Source organism: Bombus fervidus, chromosome 8, assembly GCF_041682495.2.
Source record: "Bombus fervidus isolate BK054 chromosome 8, iyBomFerv1, whole genome shotgun sequence".
NCBI classification, from domain to species: domain Eukaryota; kingdom Metazoa; phylum Arthropoda; class Insecta; order Hymenoptera; family Apidae; genus Bombus; species Bombus fervidus.
In genome coordinates, this window is record NC_091524.1 from 14,233,187 (window position 1) to 14,259,001 (window position 25,815).

The 25,815-nt window shown below is 32.0% G+C and overlaps 3 protein-coding genes and 1 long non-coding RNA gene across 8 annotated transcripts in view; all 4 read right to left on the reverse strand.

Moving 5' to 3' along the window:
* LOC139990282 (uncharacterized) overlaps window positions 1–17,164 on the reverse strand; it is a 35,943-nt gene extending 18,779 nt beyond the window's left edge. Inside the window, exons 1-24 of one of the 2 annotated variants that reach the window (XM_072009404.1) lie at window positions 16,347–17,164; window positions 12,167–12,268; window positions 11,912–12,044; window positions 11,671–11,834; window positions 11,349–11,504; window positions 11,110–11,238; window positions 10,843–11,040; window positions 10,406–10,702; window positions 9,385–9,582; window positions 8,879–9,025; window positions 6,454–6,603; window positions 5,992–6,132; window positions 5,556–5,711; window positions 4,873–5,169; window positions 4,559–4,742; window positions 4,167–4,286; window positions 4,011–4,095; window positions 3,856–3,873; window positions 2,852–3,076; window positions 2,628–2,773; window positions 2,341–2,549; window positions 2,041–2,245; window positions 1,397–1,586; window positions 1,185–1,323 (exon numbers count right to left, since the gene is read on the reverse strand). In XM_072009404.1, coding sequence (XP_071865505.1) covers window positions 1,185–1,323; window positions 1,397–1,586; window positions 2,041–2,245; window positions 2,341–2,549; window positions 2,628–2,773; window positions 2,852–3,076; window positions 3,856–3,873; window positions 4,011–4,095; window positions 4,167–4,286; window positions 4,559–4,742; window positions 4,873–5,169; window positions 5,556–5,711; window positions 5,992–6,132; window positions 6,454–6,603; window positions 8,879–9,025; window positions 9,385–9,582; window positions 10,406–10,702; window positions 10,843–11,040; window positions 11,110–11,238; window positions 11,349–11,504; window positions 11,671–11,834; window positions 11,912–12,044; window positions 12,167–12,268; window positions 16,347–16,388 — 3,831 coding nt within the window. In that variant the 5' untranslated portion in view covers window positions 16,389–17,164. Of the gene's footprint in view, window positions 1–1,184; window positions 1,324–1,396; window positions 1,587–2,040; window positions 2,246–2,340; window positions 2,550–2,627; window positions 2,774–2,851; window positions 3,077–3,855; window positions 3,874–4,010; window positions 4,096–4,166; window positions 4,287–4,558; window positions 4,743–4,872; window positions 5,170–5,555; window positions 5,712–5,991; window positions 6,133–6,453; window positions 6,604–8,616; window positions 9,026–9,384; window positions 9,583–10,405; window positions 10,703–10,842; window positions 11,041–11,109; window positions 11,239–11,348; window positions 11,505–11,670; window positions 11,835–11,911; window positions 12,045–12,166; window positions 12,269–14,188; window positions 14,456–16,346 lie in introns of those variants that run through there. The other variant, XM_072009405.1, reaches the window with a different exon arrangement.
* Window positions 17,165–17,941: 777 nt separating this feature from the next.
* LOC139989668 (bifunctional peptidase and arginyl-hydroxylase JMJD5) lies at window positions 17,942–20,656 on the reverse strand. Of its 2 annotated transcripts, none has more exons than XM_072008161.1 (7): window positions 20,517–20,656; window positions 19,734–19,878; window positions 19,471–19,642; window positions 19,198–19,359; window positions 18,806–19,023; window positions 18,567–18,719; window positions 17,942–18,291 (listed from the first exon to the last, which is right to left on the reverse strand). In XM_072008161.1, the coding sequence occupies exons 1-7, from the start codon at window positions 20,654–20,656 to the stop codon at window positions 18,034–18,036; spliced, it is 1,248 nt and encodes a 415-aa protein (XP_071864262.1). In that variant the 3' UTR covers window positions 17,942–18,033. The 2 variants fall into 2 exon arrangements, with proteins under 2 accessions (XP_071864262.1, XP_071864261.1); XM_072008160.1 differs by having other exon boundaries at window positions 19,198–19,362.
* A 43-nt stretch (window positions 20,657–20,699) lies between these two features.
* Alg14 (ALG14, UDP-N-acetylglucosaminyltransferase subunit) lies at window positions 20,700–25,593 on the reverse strand. Of its 3 annotated transcripts, XM_072008162.1 has the most exons (3): window positions 25,523–25,593; window positions 25,228–25,329; window positions 20,700–21,371 (listed from the first exon to the last, which is right to left on the reverse strand). In XM_072008162.1, exons 2-3 carry the CDS (start codon window positions 25,250–25,252, stop codon window positions 20,719–20,721), a joined length of 678 nt encoding a protein of 225 aa, XP_071864263.1. In that variant the 5' UTR covers window positions 25,253–25,329; window positions 25,523–25,593; the 3' UTR covers window positions 20,700–20,718. The 3 variants fall into 3 exon arrangements, with proteins under 3 accessions (XP_071864263.1, XP_071864266.1, XP_071864265.1); XM_072008165.1 differs by lacking the exons at window positions 25,228–25,329; window positions 25,523–25,593 and adding an exon at window positions 22,084–22,171; XM_072008164.1 differs by lacking the exons at window positions 25,228–25,329; window positions 25,523–25,593 and adding an exon at window positions 21,760–21,993.
* LOC139989670 (uncharacterized) lies at window positions 22,184–23,811 on the reverse strand. Its single transcript, XR_011800379.1, has 3 exons — window positions 23,429–23,811; window positions 22,318–23,303; window positions 22,184–22,264 (listed from the first exon to the last, which is right to left on the reverse strand). It is a non-coding gene; the product is annotated as an uncharacterized lncRNA (long non-coding RNA).
* Window positions 25,594–25,815: the final 222 nt, after the last annotated feature.

The window sequence follows — 25,815 nt, forward strand, 5'->3', positions numbered from 1 at the left end:
ACGTCATCCTACCACGTTATCGGATCGAAAAATGGTCCGTTTTTTCGTCTGAAGATCGAACCTGCACATACGCTTATTAATAAACGTTCATAATTGAAAAATGGCACGATACCAGTCGTATTTATTTTTAGACGTTTTCCATGATCTTTGCATTGGAAGAATCTCGTTTAACCGTAATGCATAATTCGTATGCTTTTCTTAAGAATATAGCTACGTACAAGTTGTGTGAATTAAATTTTCCTAAATTTCACCAACAAGTAGAAAATATGCAAATTGCGTTAATCAAATATTTCTTTCATTATTTTATTATCAAACGAGTAACTCGTTGGATATTGATCGCTCTCGGTTGCTTATCGTATAATTTTTTTAAAAAATGCCTAGCGTTACTTGCAAAATGTTCAAATATATGTAATACATTTTTTACAAGTACATTCTTTACACGTAGTAAATCGTCTATTTTTAGTCTTACAAAGGAATATCCCCTAATGTAAACTTACGCATGACGTAGTTTTTGACAAAATATTTCACACGTAAAAAAATACGTGCTGAAGGATTCGAAACAACCCCCAAAGTTGGGGCTTGGTATGACGTTTCATAAAATATCTGGAAAATTATCAGATTTCGGAAAGTGATTCACGCGTAAAAATTGTACATCGTACATCGCACATAACGATGAATACGCAACAGATTAAAGTATAAAACGATATATTACGCGTTACGTTACCACGTCAATTCTGCAAAGGTTCCTCAGCGTTACAAAATTAAACAGAAAATATTCGAAATCCATGGCAGAATTATGGAACATGAAATAAATGGAATTTGTTGCGCGTAGAAATAAAGAGTGCATATTATAATGGAAGAATAAATCTTTGAGATCTTCGAAGGAGACGGCACTCGTTAATTAGCTTCCTTCAAAGTGGAATAAAATAAAAGTAAATACAATCGACCCTCCTATAACGCGATTAATTCGTTGCATCGAAACTGCGTTATAAAAATATCGTGTTACAGGAGGGCTGTTCAAGTCTATTAAATCGTGCTATATGGAAACCGTGCTGTAAAAGTATCATATTATAAAATAGTCGAGCGAAATACACGAAAGAAAGGAAAACGAAAAATGTGAATACACGCATTCTTCGGTTCTTACGAGTGCAATAAAATAAAATTATGTAATGAACGATATTTACTTCAACATCGCGGCTTTTTACAATTTCGACAAATTCCTCTTGCCTTTCCAAGGTATGCATTCCTTCCTTTCCATCGGTCATACACAATATTCTTAATGTTGCTTCGAGCACATCCATTCGTTTCGAGTATATTACGAAACTGTATGAGAAAGATATTAACATTTTAGAAAAACGGCTAATCCGATTAAAGCGATGCCAACGTTAATACGTACTTCGTAATATATGGCACAAATAACGACTCTTCGTACAACTCGGTTGCCATTTTCGGAACTGCGCCTATATTTCGGCAATCCATTAGCCAAAATCGAGCAGATACAGTTGTAGTAAAGGATACTGTGTCGTTCATAAAAGTTAACGGTGTCGAACCGGTAACATCTTCCCACTGTGATTCACTCGTCCCACCTAGATGTAAAATGAAACAGAAGGACATCGCGTTAAAAAGCGTCACTCGGTTCGCGTATATCTAAAATATCACTCGTCCAGGTTTCCAACTTTAAGGGTCGATGCCATATATTAAATTTTGTCAATTATCATCGATCACACCATGGAAGATGAAATTTGCTGCAATATATGAAAGTACGTACGTATAGCGAATACTGATAGGATTTATTAGAAAAAATTTTGTTAAACCTCGTTGTCAGGGAGATAGGGTAACTCGACGATGGTTCGCGAAAATCGAAGCAGCGATTCCTCGTTAGAGGATGAATCTGAAGAAAAGAGTTGGAAATATCGGAAATATTGACAGTAACGTTCTAAGACGTATTACTGAAAATAACGCGAGACGAACGAACGTGTAATAAATAATTCTACCCTAAAGAGATAGATACTTCGTAAGTTTTAATTACGATTGCTTTACCTGCGATACTGCACAACAGACGTAGCGTCGGTGTTTCACCGCCGTATTGATTGATCATTCCTTTATTTGCAGCTTGAGGTACGGGTATTGTAAGAGTAATTGGTTTGTGAAACTTTCGTCTTCTCGGCTCGATCGTTATCACGGGTGAAACGGCTACGCAATTTCCTAGTAGTTTTGCTGTAAGCTCTGCCGGAATCACGTGGGCCTATAAAGAGCAATATCCACGTTTTTTTTTCGATTATCATCGGTTTACGCGATAACACGGTTCATAGAGACACGATGCATCACGGTCTAACTTACTTGTAATCCGACTTTGATCTTCTTCGTTAATGCTCCCGGTGGGAAAACGGCTTGAACGTCGTTGGCCACGCTCGAAGTCAAAATTCCACCTTCGGCACCGATTACGTGAACTTCCTGTTTAATTCTCGTGATAATGGCAAAGTATTGGGGAAAATCTGTCGTTATTATTCGAGTGATTCTAGCAGAATGAGCGGCGCTCATTTGAGGATCTGCAAAATAACAAACTCGTAAAACCTCGTTACGTTTCCATCTCGATACGAAATACGTAAGCTATATTTCAGAAATACCATATGGAGTATTTAACAAAGTAGTATCATTGTCAATAGAATTGTCATGCTCTTTCCAGGTTTCTCCATTTTCGCTTCTCAGAATAATGATTTCCCTCTCTTTGCCTCGAATAGATGCGAAATGGGGTATATCGATTAGAACAGGCCTGAAACAAGATATATCCGGTTCTTGATAACAAAAAGGACATATCGTCGTATAAAACGATTCACAGAATGGTATTTACCCTAGAAACGTTGCACCGACCGGCCCCATCTCCATAATACGAGTTGCTAAAGCCTCTCCTTCCATCAAAGGAGGAGGATTCGCAATTTTATTAGGTTTTATCAATCTACACGTAACGCGAATTGGCATTGTCGCTCTGCGTGGTGGTACGATAATACGTACACCGCTGTGTCTACATCCTTTCATAGCACCTCCACGTGCATCCACCAAGAAACTTACTAAAAATCTAAAAATTGAAATTTCCATTGTAAACATTATATAGTATCAGCTTACCGTAAAAAGATAATTACTTGTATAAAAGTGCGCATATTTTCGATTCGCTTGAAACTGTGATCGGATAGCATATAAGGAAGCTCAAATCGAGAGTTTAATTAGAAACTAATGTTTTAGTCGATCGATAGCTAATTGATAAAATCTCTTGCTAGAACGATATAAGGCCACGTTTAATAGATCGACTACACCTTACGACGAACAGTCCAGTAGAAAAGGAAAAGATTGTGAAACAAAAATAGCGATTAATCCAAAAATTATCAACTTGAACAATGTATTGGAAAATATACGTGTATCTTATTTTTAGTTTCATAAAGAAAGATCACAGTAATTAATTAAAATTATAATTTGTATCGTCCTGACAAATGTACAGAATATAACATTAATAAGAAAAATATTAATAAATATACATATAAATCAAACGAACTTGCTGTTCAATGTTTTTCTTTTCTTAACTTTTTAAACATTTTACATATTATTTTTGCGAACACTGTATTGTGAAACTAATACTCGCACAAGGCGCGTCTTTCGTTTATCAAAATTTACGTTTGAAGTACGTATATTTATAAAAATATATATTTCTCGAATAGGTAGACAGACGAGCGAAACAAAAAGTGAAGTTAACACGCATTGCTGTGATTTTTCTTTAGAATAAAAGGTTATATGTATGATAACGTAACGTGACGTTACATTGTACGATCAGACATACGAACTTTAGCGATAAAAGTTACTTACGATCTGAAATGAAGTCGGCTAAAATGAAAATATTTGATTTTCATTAATAGTAATTCTGGTAAAAAATTTTGCGCTACAAACGCTTGATACGTCATATATATATATTTCCAAGTAATTTACTTTAGCGACTATCGTATAAAATCGTGTTTACATACCCCAAATTAAATCCATCAGTATCAAAGTTTTCTGCTAGACAATAATTATTGCTTTGAGTGAAATCCTGTTTTTCTTCTTTTGTGACTAGTCGAAAACAACGCACCAGATTACGTAAAACGATCGTGACGTTTAAAAACAAGCAATAAGTGTTTTACCTTGTCTGTGTATCGGATCATCTCGTGTAACGTCGATCGGCAGAGAATCGTCTCTTAAGCTTTTCATCAAATCTGCTGTAAGATATCGATACGGCTGCTCGCTGATCAACGCATCCGAACCTGTAAACAAATATCTCGATTGAGTTTTGTTTTATAAAGATATTTCATTTCTTTCGCATTTTATTACTCTAACATTTATATTTAGACTCGACTTTGCTTGAATATTCTAACAAAATATAATACCTATGGTTTAGCTTTGTTTAAGTCTGAATGTTTATCGTCTTGTCTATAAAACGTAAAATGCGATAATATAACGTGATTTACAACGCATACCTACAAAATTACTTATTTTACAGGAAACAGACATAACGATTTACGTATAAACATCGTACCTCCTTCGTCTTCGGAATCGGACATAAAGCTGGTTTCTTGCAGACTTTCAGGAGCGATCACCTTGTACTTTTCGTCCCAATTTTTGTTATCAGGTGCCAATGTATCGTAAGACAATCCTTTCAATACCTCCATTACAGATATGTATCCTAATTTTTGAGCTATATTTAATGCGGTTAGTCCATCCTACAACAATTTTAGTATGTAGCATACATACATGTTTCTACGTTGTTATAAATTAATAATGTTCCACGATTACGAAGCATATACGTATGTATAGAGTTGGAGGGAAACGCAACGAAATATCGTTACTCACGTTGGTTCGTGCTTTATGCGAAGCATTTCCTTCCAATAAAGCGCTAACAATATGTGCATGACCTTGTTGAGCAGCCTGATGCAATGGAGTGTAATTTTGATTAGATTTTACGTCGATAGTTGCACTATGTTTCAAGAGAAATCGAATCATAGAAAGGTTTCCAAAATGTGCGGCGACGTGTATCGGCCGATAGCCAGTTTCCGTTTCGCTCTCCACATTCGCACCATTTTTCACCAGAATAGAAGCCACTTTAATAAAATCTTCTTGAGCGCATAGATGCAACGCAGTGAGACCGTTCTAAACAAAACGATCGTTATCCTTTAACGATGAAATATCACACGTTCGTCGATCATGCGATAAAACAACGTCGTTGAAAAATAAAAAAGACCGAAAAGAATAATATCTACGTATAAGGTAATTTAACTGCAATTTTAATAACATAACTCTAAGTTGAATTCTTTAACTTACAGTGTACCGATAGTAATACCGTTGTTTGTAATGTAATACAAAAAGATTCGAAAGAAAAGTTTTCTAACTGGTCGCATTTTTATGCTATAGAGACAAAAATCTAATTGTTAAAAATAATTACAGATAATCGACTGTCAACTCTAGAAATATAATAATATACAAACGTAAATTGATTCGTTCCTCTCCTTTATTTCATTACCAAACTATGCTCCTACCTTTGACTTGTGATTCGGATCAGCTCCATGTTCAATCAACAAATTCGTCATATCGTAGTGACCTTTTTGTGCGCTTAAATGCAGAGGCGTGAATCCTGCTTTCGATTCTGCGTTCGCATTCGCCCCATTTTCTAAGAGAGTCGAAGCAATGTCCATCTAAAGAATTTTGAATCGATTAATTATATAACACTTGAAATCTTTTTCTAGAATTGCTTGAATCATACAAATAACTTCTTAACAGAATTGTAATCGAATTTTATAAATCAATAATAAATCGACGACAGACCGCAATGTGAAAGAAGTGGGGGAAAAAAAAAAAGAAGAAAAAGAGAAAGATCGTATTAGAACTCGTTTTCATCGGCAAAAGGTTGCGTATCTGGGTGAAGTGGTCACCGAAACGACGTATAACAACCACGTACTATATTGTAAATATTACCTGATTTTTACGAGCAGCGATATGTAGAGGAGTATGTCCATTTTGCGAAGCTAAATGGGGGGATGCGCCTTTTTCCAATAAAAGATTTGCTACATTTGGATGGTCATAATGACATGCCAAATGTAGAGGAGAAATATCATTCTGAAACATATTTTAACGCCTTAGTAAAGATTCTATAAATTACGTACAACTAAATAATTGAACGTTTATTTATATAAGATAACGACGCGTAAATTATTATATAACACTACGATAGACAGAAATAAATTTTCATTTGTAAGAGTATTGGTAAAGGATTTTAATATGTAGGTTGACAAGAAATAAAATCGAATTGTTAAGAGGCACATAATTTTCCGTTTGTGCTCGTATTACGTGTGATCGTAACTTTTATTAAATAAAACATATACAAAAAGAATGTAGATAGCATACGCATTAAATAAAAATATAATAATTGATACATACCTTTCCTTGCGCGTCTAATTTGCTATCCCTTTGCAAAAGTATCTTAGCAACGCTCATGTTGCCATATTTAGCCGCGATATGTAAAGGAGTAAAGCCGTTTTTAGTTGTAGCCTTAAGAGAAGCATTGTTTTCCACGAGAATAGTTGCAACCTGTATACATATAAATACATTAAATAAAACATCGAACGAAATTGTAATTAGTCTTTTAAGCTAGAAGCTACAAATAATAATTTAGATGCTAAATCGTTATATTACATTTAATAAATTAAATATAATATAATAACTTTGATTAAACGTATATAGTATCAGATATAATATTTATAAATATCTGATCGATGACCTCGTATTACCAACACTTTGTTCTTACGCGTTTTTGAGCAACAAACGTACATCGTATATCGTTCGTTTTATTCTGATTTGACATATCGTGAGATAAACGACGTAGCATTTGCTTATATACATACATATACATATAAGCGAGAAATTAATTTTTAAATATACCTACTTTATATCTTTATGCATAGATAAGAAATTAATTTTTCTCCAAACTGAATATATTCGACACAAACGCTTTTGCATCGTGACATTGAATTTCTCGAACGATCCTGCTTTTACAAAAATCACTTTGCACGTTTAACGTCTTTAAACAAATATCATGAAAGTTGTATTAAAAATTATTGCCTATATCAACAAACTGAAATATTCACTTAAGCGTTACCTTTACACGTAATAATTATTTCAAAAAATGGAATATTGCTTATTATCTCCTTTCAACCGACTATTTTTCAAAATATCATCATAGTTTCGTAATGTTCTTCCATAAGTAATATATCGCTCTTCTTGAATAAATATAATCAAAGTACAAAATATATATTGGGTGTCACAGTTCTAATATTAAGTATTACATTATCATTTTCTTTCCATTCTTTTTTCTTTGTATAACTAAGGAGATAAAAAATACTTCAAGAAGGATATAACGGTATCCTCGGACGATCAATAACGTTGTCGATATTTCAAGATTCCCAACATCATAGCGATTTGTCGGTAAATAATATTAACAAACCATATTTTCCTCCCAAGTTTTATATTTATTGGCAATATGTATCGATTGTCCGAGCATCCCTTTATACGTATACGATAATGTTAAGAACAAAAATATAAAATATTAACAATATATATCGAACATCTGAGAATTCCCTCTAGGGATAACGCTTTAAATAGATAAATAAAATATATTTATATATTAAGTAAATGTTATTAAATAGGGTTTTAGTTAGGCCTTAATATGTGACATTTTCTATCAGTCAATACGGTAGGCACGCATTTCTTCCGGAGGAATTCTTTGAGTCTCTGCACAGTATACGACCAGTCTGTCTCTGAACAAGAGTAACATAAACTCAAAGATATCGCTTCGCGTATTTTCTTATTTTTCATACGTTAAGTTGCACAAAATTATAATTAAGATGTCTCGTAAACTAATGGTTTTCTGACATAAAGAAGTTAATCCTTGTTTATTGGGTACGCCGAAATGGATCGATTTATCCATCGAAAAACGTATTTTACCTAAATACATACCAATCTTCGTATGATTCACTTACGGAAATGCTAATCATATCGAACAACTACCCCGAAACTATTCCACTTTCGTTTAAAACACTTTTCCATGTAAATTAATAGTTTCGAAGATATTTCAGCTTCCAGTCTTAAGTGATTCATCCTGTATATTAGATCGTACCATATAAGTAATGCAAGTTCTTTTCAGAAATAACTGTTGACGAGTGGAAGTGATACGTTGTACATATTCTGGCATTCTCTACAACTTTTTTGCCATTTTTCTATCAAGTTTCCTACTCCTCTTCTATAAAAATTCCAATCGTAACCTGTTGCATTGTTTTAAACTCTTAGAAAAATCACATCATCGGATGACCCGATAATCATTGTTTATTACTATATTCGCTGCTCAGGTTGTTAAAATTACTTTATAACGGGAAGAGGATTTCTCAACTTCTTACCTTGCAAAAATCAGTTTACAGATGAATCTAAATGGCAACATAAATACGAATACAGAATGAAAATAATAAGATGAAATTATGAATTTTTAAGATATTAATAATGACTTACGCAACGTAACGTTGAAAGAAGGCAACGTAAAAAATAAATTAATATGGTGAAAAATTTTATTAAAATTCATTACAGATAAATAACTTAACATAAAATATAACAAGTGTAAACAAAACTTAATTAACAGAATATGAAATGAAATGTAAATGATAAAGAGAAAAATCTGTATATAACAACGGAAAATAGGAAATTTCTTTTATTACAGAACCTATATAAAGTACTCACGATATCTGGTCCAAAATAAAAATAATCTACTTTGCGTACCGATGTAATCCGCTATCTTTGAAATTTCTTTGTACATTACCTCCTCCTGGCCTTCCTTTGCCGCGATATGCAACGCTGTGTACATATCTTTCGTGGTAGTATCAACTGCTGCACCATGTTGCAAAAGTAACATAACAATATCGATATTTCTTAATCGCGACGCAATATGAAGAGGTGTTTGTTGTTCCTAAAATATCGGAACATACGCTAAATTACCATATTGTTAATATATATATATATAAGTATATATCGTATACACATGTACAATCATTATAGCTCATAATCAGTACCAATAACTTTTATAATAAATTAACGGCGTAATGCGTATGTATTATAAAGAATAAGTATAATAACGATAATGATATAAACATAGAAAACATAATGAGACTGGTTAATGGAATGTGCGAGACATTTAATAACAAGGAATGCGCATGTGACCATTTATATGTATCGTTTTGTTACAAAGTGCGATTATTGCCAAAATATTAAGGAAACCTGATCACGTCCGGAAATATGGTTTTCAAGCAAGATTCTTTGTTTACTTACCCTTGCACGAGCATCGACTTTGGCTCCATTTCGTAATAAAATTCGAATAATGTCTGTCTGATTAGCTCTAGCTGCCAGATGTAGAGGTGTTTCACCCCTAACAGTTGGCACATCAGGATTGGCTTCGTGTTGCAGTAGAAATATCACGATATTCATACATCCCATAAAACTGGCCACATGTAATGGAGTCAGTCCAGACTGTAAAATATATGTATTTTCTATTAACATTTTGCTACTACGACTCCATGACTTTCGTACCAACGCTTTCTTCTTCGGAGTATATTTATCAACATACATAGAATACATAGAAATGATCATCTGTATTGATCATGATAGTATTAATAGCCGTTAACCAGTCTTTTCGTAACCAAGGAACTATAAAGCGTTCTATAACAAACAAACCTCGTGTATTTCCCTTTCTAACGCGTTTCTTTTTCATTATCTTAATTATAGACATACGTTTATAAATAGCGTAGCGGAGTAACCGATGAGTATTTTTTACTTAGTTCTTGAGTCAAACGCTAAAAAGATGAGAAATTTTAAGTATCTTCTTAACAATTGGCCAATTTCCAAACCGTATCCATTTCTTGCGAATCGCGCTAATTTAATTAAAATAAATTCTTCTTATAAACGCACGACTCTTACGTGAAGAAACACGACGATAAAGTAGTTAAAAGGAAGAGTTATCGATCCTTGGGTAAAGGTAATCGAAAAAGGTAAAATAATCTGATAAAAACTACGCAATATTTTTCATTTCCAAGATTTGAGCACAAACGGGACAAACGTAAGTACATGGTCTTTATATAGTAGAATATATCATTTCGACCATCTTTTACCGAATTATATTCTAAAGTCTGTCGTTTAAATGACTAACTCAGAATGAAAATTAACGATGAACAGGTGAATAACTTAAAAAAAAAAAAAAAGAGAAAATAAACTCGAACGAAAGAAATTATTTTTTGCGAGTGAATATGATTTATAAGCAATAATTAACGTGTAATTATCGTTATACAGTAATTACCTCGGTAGTAGATTCGATCGATGCTCCGTGTTTTAATAAGAGTTCGACGACTTTTATTCGATTTTTCTTGCAAGCGATATGCAATGGTGTGAAGCCGTTTAAAGCGCGTGCATTTGGATCAGCTTTGCGATCCAAAAGTAGTTTCGCGACTCTAACGTGGCCGCAGTGCGCGGCAACGTGAAGAGACGTTAAATAATCGATCGTAACTTCGTCCACCGGCGCTCGGTGATACAATAATACTCTCGCTGCATCCACATGATCCCCTTGCGATGCCATGTGTAACGGTGCAAGTCCATTCTGTGAAACGTGTGTGAAATGAATCGACACGTTCGTCGATAAAGTCGAAACGTCGATTAATTTACATGTACGTATATCTTTCAAACATATAAGGCCAATAAAATTGTTGATACAATGAGCGGTTAACGTCGTTTACGTACTTTCGTTCGTGCACTAATTGGTGCAGAATGTTCAAGAAGTGTGGTAATCACTTGTTCATGACCAGATCTTGCTGCACAATGAAGCGGTGTTAAACCATCCCTAGTTTTAGCATCGATTTGCGCAGAATTTTCTAATAATACTTTAACCATGTTGTTTTTACCCCACTTCGCCGCTACATGCAAAGGGCTTATATTATGCTGATAAAAGAAATGAAAAATATCAGTACAGGCTTATAACTACTCTTGTCCGTGTCAATGTATTCGCACCTTTGCCAAATAATTAACATCAGCTCCACGCTTTATCAATAAACGTGCTATCTCTTCGTTTCCGTAATGGGCGGCGATATGCAAAGGTGTAAAACCACTTTTCGATGTAACGTCGGGCTTGTGATCATTCTGGAAAAAGGAAATAAAAAATTAATCATCTTTAATACGTCAACGTTGATAGTCGCGAATAAGAAATATAACAATTCCAATAACGATCAACTACTTGTATCGTCGTTCACCTGTAATAACAGATCCGCAGCTTTGCAATCGTCTTTCTTAGCCGCGATATGAAGTGCCGGTAGTCTAACTTTTCCTTTAGAATCATTTTCTAAAAGAACGCTGACGACTTTATCGTGTCCTTGTTGCATCGCTACTGCCAGAGGTGTAAATCCATCCTGAAGAATTATTTTTATCTTTCACCATTCCAATTACGAGATACATAAAACATTTCATGAATATAGATAGAGTCGTTTGAATCGAGAAGCAAGTAAGCGCAGATACGTCTCAATCGCGGAATGCAATTTTTAAATATTGGCATGCAAAGTTTTAGATAATATTCACCTCTGTAGCAAGACTCTGATTGGCTCCATTGCCGAGCAATAATTTAACCACTTGATCATGATTTTCTTGAGCGGCCATATATAAAGGTGTAAAACCATTTTGAGATTGAATATTAACCGCAGCACCATACTGAATTAGAATATTTACTATTTCCACTTGGCCGGCTAAAAACATGTTATCAATTTTATTCGGTAAATATATATATATTTATAATGAATTAGTAACAAACAATTATATTTACCCAGTGAAGCTATGTGCAACGCAGTGTTCCCCTTTTTCGTAGCTGCGTCCACTTTAGCACCTCTTTTTAATAATTCCGTTACTATTTCAACATGGCCATCTTTCGATGCTAAATGTAAAGCATTTAAACCATTCTGAAACGTGACACGTAACACGAAGTTTTTCGATTTAATACAGAACTGATATAATACCATCTGATGAATCTGTACGTAACATGGACTAATTAGAACGATTTATAGATTGGCTCGATACTTACCGAATTAGCTGTATTAATATCTAAATCGGTATCGAGGAATTCGATCACTTTTTCAAGGTTTCCGGACCGAGCAGCACGAAGAAATGCTGTCGTGTCGTCGGCCTAAATCAGAGAAACGTACCAGCATTAAACACGATATTAATATTTATTTTATTCTGTTGATTTATAAATTTTATAATCGCAATTACGATTACCAATCGTAATGTAATGTTCCCGATTATTTCTCTTTCACTTACTTCGCAATTGGTATTAATCGTCCTAAATATATCAAATTTATGCGCATTTAAAAGGATCCTTAAAGAAAAATTCATTCAACAGCAAGAATTTTATGATGGAAAATTTTCTATAGTAAGTTAGAATGGTTATCGATAATTTTCACCTGGATATTATAATCTTTTTACGCGTTTCATGATTAATGACTTTTTCCAATAACATAAAGTAATCGTTAGAAACATATTTTGAAGTTCTTAAATATAAATACGTTTATTAAATATTATACGACTTTGTAACCGAACGTTTGTTAAATATTTTTAGCTTGTGGACCAGCTGCAAAGTAAAATTCTATCCTTATAATATTTAACAACGGTATATGAAATTTCATAGTAGTTCGTAATGGTAATTTGTATTTAAATGAGAAGTGAGAAAATGAGAAAAATAAAACTGAATAAATAGAGAAATTGTATTTAAAATACTTTAATGTATTTATAAAAAGAACCTTTTGTAATTAATATAATCAACTTTTTACACGATCTATGTTATAATTTAAAAAATTACATGGCTTTATAAATATGTACATTTACGTTTATGGGACCAATCACAAAAAGAGCACCAGGATCAAGCAATTTAATTATATTTGAAAAATATGCAAAAAGCAGGTTCGCGTAGATAAATAAATAACGCTCGGTTTTTTGAAGAATTAAATTTCAGACGATAGAGGAAATAATCGAAAGAAAAAGTTGCTTCGTTCGAGATCAAAGCGTATTAAAATGATCGGTCGTTGGTTAACCTTTGGTCAATGCAGCAAAATTAATACTTATAGTACAAGTACCAATTGTATAATACTATTCGATATTAGGATACTTCGTCCTACCGCGTACATTACCAATTGCTTAAGAAACAGCTTGATAAAGCGTTTATCTAAACGAGTTACATAAATTATCGATAAACGATAAACAGTATGAATAAATAAATTATGCGGTATAAAAATATACTTTCGTCTGAAAAAAAAGCTCTATCTGTAAAAACGATACGAATGTTGTCATATTAAAATCGAAATGATTTCATTAATATGATATAAAATTCACATACGAATCCCTTATATTAGCAATAAAATTAATTTCAGATTTAATTCGATTTTCAACTAACGTTTACAAAGTACGATAATAGACATATTCAGGTGAGAAATAATTGAGAAACTTTTAACAGATTGATATTATCATACAACTTTTATCCGTCTTCTTCATTTCGAAACATAGAAGTGGTATTACTTTTGATTCAAGTACTCGATCCGAGTAATGCAATTGGTTACATTATACGCTATGATTTGACCATGACCTTTATCCTACCAACAACTTCGACGTATTCCGCTTGATAAATTTTGTCTGCTAGAACGTTTATAGCAAGTTACGTTGCTTTGATTATTTCTAAATTAATATCGGCAAAGTGGTAACCACACGGCAACAACCGGCTTATAAAACGTCTACCTTCGTCGTATGTACGTATGTATATCTTGCTTACATCATCCCCTCTCACGACCGCCTTTCGCTTTATCTATGGTTATCAGGCAGAATTTTTTAAAGTTGCGTTCGTTTCGATACATTTAACGCCGGGGCAAAGAAAATTCACGAAGTAAGGGAAAACGGCGTTCGGAAAGTCGATGTGGCTATTGTCTAGCAACGAAGGAAATCAAATTATTTCGATATTATCGACGGTCAACGTTCACACCCTTCGATCAGTCGGGGGTGGAAAAAATACCGGCGACGTTCCGGCGCCTCTCGCTACGCAAAATATATAGAACCATACCTGACTCGTACTATCCGTAACCATCGTGCTTTATAAGAGACTAGGCACTATCCTCCTAATTCTTTCACTCGTCCAGCAACTGCCGAACACGAAGGTTCTTTTTCTAGGCACGCGTTAAATCACCATTCATGCACTCCTGAGGTAACGCGGCGATAGATGAATAGGAATATAGGAGCCGCCCCGCATACGAAACTAAGGCGCAGAATCGAGCGGCAACGATTACGGGAAAAACAGGGGTTGCATCGTTGCCTTTCTCACCCCTTCTTATACCTGTCCTTGTTTTTCTCCCACCAACTCATGCGGTGTATCGGTTCCCGACACTATGCGCACGCGCTTATCAAATCTGATCACACACCTACGCATACGCATACTTTCTCTCCCTCTCTCCCTCTCTCCCTCTAGGGGTATAACAGCCTAGGAAAATTAACCAGGTTTCTCAACATGCGAATATCGGCCGAACAAATATTACCACCGATCATTACATACATCAATGTATCGTGGGATACAATTTCTTATTTCATCAACAACAAAAATTCAATGGAACATGGCGAGATTTTTAACAGCTGGTTCTATGTTGTTTTATCTTCGAACAAGTCTACTTACATTTAGGTAAATACCTTTATACGTGCTATCAAATTGCAAATTAGTCATTCGCGATAATTTGATCAACTTACGTTCTAAGAAAGAAATGAAAGATAAAGATAGGTTATTTTTTTATGCGGTACATGTATTATATATATATATATATATAGGAAACTATAGCAATAAAAACACAATACATAATACGTTCGAGGGATTCTACGCATGTGCGATAGTCGAACGAATTCAAAAATGACTATTAACAAACTTTCTCGTTGTTTTATGATACGTAGTAAATGTAGTAAAAGTAAGTAGAATAAAGAAAATGGAAAGCTTACGATCAATATGACATATTAAATAATCATACAACTTTTAAAAATAATATTCTAAAACTAAATTTTCTTCAAAATAATCCAGTATTTAACCCATTTAATTCTTCCATTAATATATGCATTTCCTGCGCTTGCATTTATGCACACGATGAATAGAATAATACATTCTATAACGCATAATTTACTAATATTTATATATTGAGTTTACTGATATTTTTAAACGTCATTCCAAACTGTTTATCATTATTTTATCGTACGAGCGTTAACTGGCTTGACAATAATCTTACATTTCCAAATTATATAAAATTCTCTACAACCAACAACATGTAATTTACCTATCATTACGTTTAATTTCGAAACATAATCACCTGCATTTTACATTGTAGAAAAAAAACATACATAGATTGCAGATATAATGAAAATTGAATTGTGGCGGGTTAAAGAGAATTATAAAATGTAGTAAATAAGTAATCGTTTATTAGTATTATTACATTTTATAAAATAGTATTATTATATCTTAGAAAACAAAAGAATATGTATCATAAGTAAAAGGAAAAAGCTTTGAAATCATGAATGCTGCGACTGTTAGAATATGAGAAATCATGTTTTACACTGTCTTTGTTGTTGATTAAGTCGGAAAAAAGATGTTGAGAAGCTACTTATTTTGAGAAAAAGAATTATAGAATACGTATAAAACGAATAAAATTTAAATCTTTAAATATTAATAACATCTCTGTTTTCAAATTAAAGTTTGCGATATGATTATAAAAAATTGCATTTCTATATATACCTTGTGTTAAAAAATGATGTAAAGTTTATAGTATTTAGGTATGTAAAGCTAAACTGCTTTGACTTCCTATTTCGTCATAACTGACACATTTCGTTTCGTGAACTAACAATACGATAATTATATGAATTTTCTAAAAATATCTTTCACCTTCTTAAACACTGGATTTTCGCCAATATTACAACGTAAATATGGATGTAATTAGAATAACAAGGCAGTGGATATCTTTTTGATATAGGTATGAGAATCAAAATTCTATTAAGAAATAGTATGCTGCGATTATTATTCATGGGATGCTATTACTGTAATATTTGTTTCGAAAACCCGGAAATATATTTAGCTCGATGTGCACTGAAAAGAGGAAAGAAATTTTTTAAATGCGTCATATACATTGTGGTATAAGCTTTAACACAAATATGTTGCACATCCTTTGACATATGTTATTTTCACACATTTTTACCTGGAACTTAATGATCGGTGGAAATGCCTCCTCTGTCGTCATTCCCAAATAATAAACTGTGTATTTCGTTTGACAGACTTTACGTATACGTATATTTTCTACACTCTATACTGAAAACGTAGGTCAGAGGGTATTTATAGCATTCCGTTTTATTCTCATGAACGCCTTTGTGGTGCATCTGCTTCAATGATTTGCATATACATATTTTATTTAAACCAATGAAACATAATTAGCACTGTTCCGTTTTACCAATCGTTACTTTAACGTAATAATATTATTTTCTGGCACCCAAAATAAAAAATAGCTGAATTAAAAAGCTCCGTTTCTTTTTTCGTTGACGTTAAGAAAATTATGCATAATTGACTTGTTTTATCAATCGTAATATTCCTAAGGTGCTTGTTTTGTATCGTTATCGCTACGAAATCAAATTGAAGGATAGGCATGCCTTCCTTGTATCAAAATTATCTCTGATTATTTTTTTAGAATAAGCCTTTAAAAAGTTTAATTTACATTCAACAATTTGATGTTATTTTATTACCACTATTAGAAAGAATAAGAAAAAATGTAATATTATTGAAATAGAAATCATAATAATAAGTACATTATTTATATTAATAGAAAATAACAAAATAATTATAAAAAATTAAATATCGTTTCATTTTGTACATAGTTATATGTTATATAAGTATGTATGAAACGTAATAAACGTAAAATTTTTATACAGTAATGATTCATGGATTAGGAGTTATTTATGACAAAGTAGTAAAAAGGTATAAGGATTATCAATTTTTAATACATTTCGTTAGAAGAAAATTATACAAAATATTAGAAATCTCTTTTGCTGAAATATTAAAGCATTATAAGATTTCGATACTTTGTTAATCCATTTTTTTGATGTACGATTTTTGTTTCCCTTCATTTATATTTCTGTATTAAAATTTGAATATCCGTGTTTATATTGTTTTCATCTTTATTCTCAAATTTGCTGTCCTTCCCTTCGTCATGTATGCGATCTAACATAAAATTAACTAATTATTTGTCCTATAATACATGTAAAGTAAATTTCATCCAACACTTTATATCCGTTGTAGATCCAGCACTTTACGCTTATTTTACGTACTGTCAACCAATCGAGCAATAACAAATATACAGAATACCAATATAATTCATCTTTTTTAAGTTGATAAACGTTTCTTTTCTTCTTATCTTCTTTGTACTGATTTCTTGTTTATTACTTGCTTATTTATCTTAGTCATTTTTATTACCCCCGACTCTTTCTTCTTATTATTCAATCAATTTTATCGAATATTAATTAAAAATTTGTGCAATATTTGAGGGAATAATTTCATGTATTTCTTCTTTCACTATGCCCCCATAATTTCTCATACTTACGCGTGTATTAGACAATATTCCTTTTATTCCCGTTTCTCTCTTTGCCTTTCTTAATTAGTTTTTATCTACCTAATCTACCTATCTATCTAATATATATGTATTGAAAATATATATTTTCTTTTATCTCAATGTTAATATTTATGCCATTTACTTTTTTATCTTCTATTATTTAGAAAACTTCAATTTAACATACATATATACTGTATTTATTAAAACTTTCAAATACTTTAGCAAATCATTGTACATGGAGAGCGTTAGAAGCACGTCAATAATTTATAAATATATTCTTTGGTACTTAACTCCACCAGAAACTAATCGAAAAGCTTGGAGTCAAAGAAGTTACATGATGCCACCATTTTGGAGGAATGTAAAGTATTTCTCCAGGTCTCAAATAGGTCATCAAACCTTTAGCTTTGCTAAAATTAGGCCATTTCTCATAATTTGGATTCAAAGGATCAACTTGTGCAGTGTTATTCAATAATCTTGTATCATAGGGATACAAATTAGATGAATCATTTGGGTGGTATAAAATGACCCGCTTATGTCCAAATATCTAAAATTTAGTAAAGTAAATGCTATAAGTTAATATACTAAATTATATACTAATCTAATACAAAGCTATTAGATTATAATTTACTTCTCCAAAATAGGAGAAGTTAAAAATTAGGAATGACAATAATTAAATTCTATATACAATAATATTCAATAATAAATAATACAATTATGTAGCAAAAATTTGAGATTTAGTATATACAATAAACTATATTATTTTTTTTCGCAAATAATTTAACTTAAATCTTATCATAGAATGACAATTAATTTTCATACTTGGCACAAAAGATTATTTTTAGGATCAAAATGTAGAGGTGAAACAGTTCCGCTAGGTCCAAACCAAGCATTTATATCTGGTTGTTCCACATCATCATTGTCTGTAAAGTTACAATATTCAGGAATTGTAAAATCATCTTTCAATTCAGGAATCTAAAATCATTTTGACATAATTAATATTTAGATTTTCGTTAGAAACGTTAAAACTGTAATAAATATCGAGAGATAAAAAACAAAACCTGTTCAAATAATTGATGTTGAGCTAAGTAACCAACTTGGTCACCTTTCGTTAATACATATTTTTGTAGAAATTCTGAAAAACCAAGAAGTTGTTGTGACCAATTTTCATCTGTATAACGTGAACCAATTTCAATAGGAACCGTTCTACTTCCAGCTACGCTAATTAAATACTTTAGATCTTTCCACTGTTCTAGAGCTTTCCAATGTTTGATACAACCTAAAACATATTACATGTATTTCAAATTAAATTACAATAGAAATTAATAAAAAAGAAGATATCAACTGTATATATACACTAATATAGCTTAGAAATAATCTTCTTTCCTGTTTTAAAATTGACATGATATAACAAGAACATATTCAAATATACAAATTGATAAAGAAATGTTACCTTTCATTATTGCTGGTACTTTTGGCATAAATATTTTTGTGTAAAATAATTCCATCGAAGGTTCAACATACTGAACAATTTCAGTAAATCCCGGCAATATAAAATTATATAAACTTTCAGAATCAATAATTAATTCTTCTACGCCTAACTCTCCCAATGACTCTGCTGAAGAAGATAACAAATAATCACGTGAAAGTACAACAGCTATTGATACATACGATATATTAACACTATCATAAACACACATATGGTATTATAATAAGTAAGACTTACCGATACAACTATTCAACATTGAAGCAACTTTTGGTAATAAATCAATTACATTTGGAAGTGGTGCTCCTAATAGAATACCTTTATCAATCAGCTGAATAATGTTCCTCAACAAAATTGTATTCTTTGTAAATTGTTTAGTATCATTATTGTGCTGAAGCTCCAGTAGAACTGCCTGTAGATATAGAGTATCAAATTACAAACACTTACATAAATATGATATAACGTATAATATAAGATACATTCAACAGAATGATTAATATTACCTTTAAAATAGTACACAATGTGTAACAGTATCGATATTCAATTGGGACAAATTGCCAGTGACCAGAATTTAATACTTCCCACGTTTTGTCCATGCAAGCTTCAACTACTATTAACGAATTTTTTATCCATTTTATCGATGGAATCCTTCCATAAAAAAGATAAGGATTAAATATCATTCTTACCGTTTTTATGTAAAAAGTACGATTGAAATATATAAAGCCATATAGCAGTTTATTTATTGTATATACTATATAGCTAAATAAGTAACATAAAATAATATAAATGGACCCAATATCGTTTAATGATCTTTAGAAATTACATTAATTTTATTTTTGAATATAATATTGACAATATTAGATAAATGTTTATATATTACTGTTTATTATCAGAGAAATTTGAAGCCTTAAAAGAAGGAATTAAGTTAATAAAAATTTGTTATTTTAAAATTACTTTTAGAAGTCACATTATAGCTATACTACCACAATATAGCTACAACAATATAGCTATAATACTCTTGTAATAAATAAACAATATATGTCTCTATAAAATGTAGTATAGATCTAATTCAATTTGATAACTATAAAATGATCTCCAAAAGAGTTATAAGCATTGCTTCTGTTTTTCTAACTCGTACTAATCTTGTTTCCTTTTATTTAGTTTAGAAGTTTAAATATATTCATGTAATTATAATTATATATGTGTAATAAAAAATCATGAAATAAAATTTGATTTTTTTTATTTTTATAATTATTTTATACAATTATATAAAAATTTCTATTTACATTTTATCTTCAATGGATGTTTTTAAATTGCTTTCTACCGATGACAAGTGTATCTTCATTTCAATAGGTAAATAATTTTCTATATTTTCAGCTAATAGATTCCAAGATATAAAGTTGGCAATAATCGTGCAATTAGACATTTTTTAAAAATGATGTATGGAACTAGAAAATAAATCATAGGTATAAATTAAAGTTATTTTATTTAGAAATAAAATATTTTACTACTTTTGTCATCCGGTTCTTGTAAATACGGCCATTGTACTATTTGGTAATCTGCTATATAATATAAAATTTTTCCCGTTAATGACAATGTTTTGACTCTGCAAAAACTTTCAACAAATATTATAGTAGTTTGCGCTATACAAAATACTTTGAACAAGAATGCTACTATACATAAAGGGACACAAGTTCCTGGACCATTACATAGAAGTAACTCTGGACATTCTCTCCACAAGTAAGGAATTGATTCCAGAGTTGCATAAATAGTACTATAAATAGATGTATAGTACGACTGATGAATTTCTCTGCTTCTACGAATTTTAATTATCTTATAATCTACATTATTCTTTTCTAAATATTTAACTTTTTCAATGCTCATTGAATCTGTATCAGCATACACGTATACTCTCGGTGAGTAATTTTTAAAGCTTAAATAATTAAGTATTCTTATCATTTCTGCGGTATGTCCTCCAGATCCTAATACAATCATTGTTTTAACTGGTTTATTTCGAATCGATTTCCTTCCGCTTGTTTTATGTGTAGGAAACATTACAAAATATACTCTTGCAATGATTATCATACAAACAATTATACAAATAGAAATGTAATATATCGCATACATTTTTGTAGTATAACCTGTAACAATTTAAATTAAAATAATCAATCCATCAAGCTGCTTTAGATAAGCCAAAACAGAATGAATTGTTAATTATTGCATATATATGTCATGAAAACATAAAATCTAATAAAAGTTCTTCTAAAAATAATGCTTCGATTAGTCAATGTATGCATTTACATGAGATTTTAGTCCAAAAGTATTGAAAATTATATGTATAACATTCTTAGATTTACTACATATATTTATTAATTTATTAAACAATGCATACATTTGCTACACTTAGTAACATGTTAATGTGCACATATGTATATATATATTACTTCACATATATATAAACACTACTGTATTATTAATCTATATATTACACATAACAATACTTAATTATATATTTAATTGTATAAGTACCATCTGTTTATAATATGATTAATACGGGTGATCCAAAGATAAAAATGTAGCTATCTTTTATTTACAATAGTAACTTATCAATCGATTTGAATTGTTAAAATTTTCGTACTTCGTACATTACACATATATTAGATTAAAATATGTAATTAATAATCAATTCTTTGTTAGTCCTCGTAAATTTAATATAAATATATTCAAGAGAGTATGTAAATAAATATTTATAATTTTTGCAAATCTTACGGAGATAAATAGTTGTTTATATAAATTTAATAACAAATATTATATTGACAGCTACAGAACGTAAAATTTAGGTTATAAACATACACTAAGAGAACGAAACACTGTCGTATACACAGACAACCAAGGTTAAATAAAACTATTGACAAATATATAATATTAGAGAAGAAACGAGAGTGCTCACGCCCGTAGTTCTACTGGCTACAGTACAAGTACCGCACCATGCGGCAAAGTGTTCAAGCGAACTAAAGTTAGCATATACAAGAACCTATAAAAGTAGGAACCTGCCCTGTTTGGTTACACACTAGCATAGACAAGAACCTATTTAATTGTACGGTTCTACGGAAAAGTTCATATTTACTTTTCTATTCCATATAGACAAGTATAAGAAATTTCCACAATTCCAGTGGAATTTGGTAAAAATGATAAAAAACGCTGGATCTTAAAACGAGTTTAATTTAAAGTTACTACCTATACATGAAAAAGAAAACTATTTCAACTATGCGCGATAGTTACGAATCGCAACGCTACGAAATTGATTTAAAATTAACGTCATTTTAATGATTATTTACAATTATTATAATTATTAAGAAATTCTACTCTTCGACAAATTCTAATAATTATTCACGATAGAAAATACTAAAAAGAATCGCGACATCTTCTAATTCGCAACGCTAAAACAAACGCGATCATCGTAGCGCTAATCCAAACCTAAGTCGGTACTTTTTCGCATTCGCAACTCTAACTGATAACGCGAAATTTACATTCGCAACTCTAATTCAATCGGTAATTAATAACTTCGCAACGCTAATGGCAAAGAGCGCGATTAGCCCAACACGACGATGGGCTGACATGTAGGTCAACAAACAAACAAATCACAACTAACTATTGTACTATTACTACTACTACTACTACAGATACTAAAGGCGAGCACAGTGACGAAATAATAACGAGAATGACTTTCCATTGTCTGGGTGATACAGAAGATGGAAAGACATTAGTAGTTGCCCTCTTCTATAGCAATTTGCCGGGCCTCTTCGGCTCGTAGCCTCTTCTTTCTTCGGGCGCGATGCCCGCTGAAACTTACATCTACATCGCAAACCAAACAAATAACTTACAAAGATGCAATAAAAATGTAAGTCGTGAAAGCTGATCCAAGTGCGCATGGACGAACGACGCTTACAGCGATCGCTGTCCGTTCGCGTGTGCATGCTCGAGCAATACGTAAACGTTCGTGGAATTCGAAAAGTCGATGGGCGAAGCCAGAGAGACGGATGGCATGTTTCATTCGTGGCCAGTTTCGCCGTCTTAGAATCAAACATACTATAAACACTTATAATCCACGCCAAAATAATTTACTTATAATTCTCGATTAGAATTGATTATAAAAATTCTACCAAATAAAAAGGAAAACCAAGGCTTCGCCGTCGACTTTTCAAACTTTCAAAATTTCCTGAAACAGGTTGGACACGCGAAAACGCGCCTACCCGACCAGAGACTGTGCCAACCTGCCCGGCCCTACCTACTTATAATTAACGAACAGGCACACCAGAAAGTATACTACCTATCCTACCTAGCCCTATATTTAAAAAATGACAAAACAGACACACCAACACATTCGCTCCACGATTCTCGCGCATAACACTCGGGCGCAAGGACCTACGCTAGAGAGAACGTCCCGGGACGCCTCCGACACCCGAGTTTGGCACACACCATGCACACTCTAATGTTACGTACCGTTTTCCTGAAATCGACCGACGAAGGCTAGCGACCATTGCGTATAACGCGATGAAAGTAAATCTCACTTTTAATTACAAATATATTAATTACAAATAAAATTATAATTAGAAATTTGGTAGCATTCGTTGTAATTTAACATCAAGATTAGTAATACCGATATCTATAATTCTGTTAGGTTGTAATTGAAATGATATAAAAGTGTGAATTTATTCTTTATAATTGAAATTTATAACAAATGGAATAAGTACTGAAACGACGCAATTCCACAGCCTAACCACACACACTATGTGGAAAGTACGTCGTGCACGATACGCTAACGCATCGTCAGTCGCTCGCAAATTATTATAAAATCAATGATCGTCCTACCCATTGCCTTTCTCTCGCTCAAGTAGCACCTGGGCACGTGAGCGAGGTCCTGCCAATGGACACGGAAAGAGTTAAACCTGAAAATCCTAACTAAAAGAAGATATTAGTGCGTTTATTTTGTCTCTAACGGGCTAATCTTTCTTCATTTTGCACATTCCAATTTTATCACAGTTACTAACACTCTATACTCTACTTTACTAATTTAATAAATTATCAAAATATTAATATCGAATTTATTTATAGAAAACAGCACAAATGAGATCGATATAATGTAACGGCTCGTTCAAATAATTGACTCTACGAGTTCTTGAAATTCCATTACAAAAGAGACAAATTCACAATGAATAAGAAATTTATTTAATAATTGACTCAAAGTTAAATGCTAACGCAGACAACCTCGGGCAATTTCTTCATCAAAGCGCAAAAGCAGTGTTCGAAACTTGTTGCTTTGATTCCAAAATTTGCCTGTCGCGAAATTTCTTCTTGCACATAAAATTCCATGCATATTTGTACGGCAGGACTGAACTTTACTATCCCTATATGTATATTTTGAATCAATACTCAAATTCAAAAATGAATGGCAAACAATTATATCCATCGTAATAGTGCCATCAGAGAATAGAAGGTGAAATAAAAAATGACTTATTATCGTTATTATTAACTATATAATAATTGTAATTTTTAATGCAATCATGTCGGAGGGCATCAAACTTCATCACTACGAAATATTTAATTAAATCATTGCATACATTTTTAATACATTCCAACTTTAAAAGTGGTTATAGTGAACATACATGTATATCTTCAATCGCAAATATTCAAATTAATTGTTAATATAATATCGTTTTTATCAGTTAGTAGTATTATTAATATTGTTAGTATAAAATTTCTCAGTATCATGTAATTCGCATAAACAAAAACGCGATGTGCAAGAAGACCTGTCCTGAACTAATAAATAATACATAGAAAAAGGAAATGTTACTACGCACGGGTATAATAAATACCCGCGGTCACTGTGCTCGCAAAAAAATTCTACGTAATACAACCAGTCGCCTGTGTCGATTCGGACCTTTCGTCCTACGACACGATCGAATAACCGGAGGAACAAAAATGCATGCGACTCGCCATTAGATGCGAAGAACAGGGTCATCGATGCTCTGGTAGCTCAGGGAAAGTCATCGTGAAGACCATCATCAAAGAGGAGCCATGCAATCCCATGGAAGGAAGCTGTAACAAGACGCGAAATATTATAATTTGTTCTTAAACATAATGTTAATAAGTTGGAAAATTTGAAATAGTGGAAAATTGGTCTCTATTAATCTCTGTAAAAATTTTAAAGACAATATTCAATTCAAGAATGGTAAATTTAAATAGGAGCAATAGAATTAAATAAAGTATAGATTATTACAAAATTATTTACATTCTAGGCATTTGAAGCCCCATTAGGTCCTTTTCAGGAAACAGGAGAAAGTGGAAGGAGTGATGAACCTTTAAAAAAATATGGATTATTATACATGAATAATGTGCATATGTGAATAATGTTTTTATACTAATAATTTGTTTTAAAAACTAGCTGATGAACGACCAATAAATTTCAGATGAATGAACTATGAAACTCTATACAAACTTCGAACTCTATTAATAACAAAAAAGCTAAATTGCTAGTAAACTCTAATTACTATAACAATTGTAAAACTAAAATAACAATTTTTA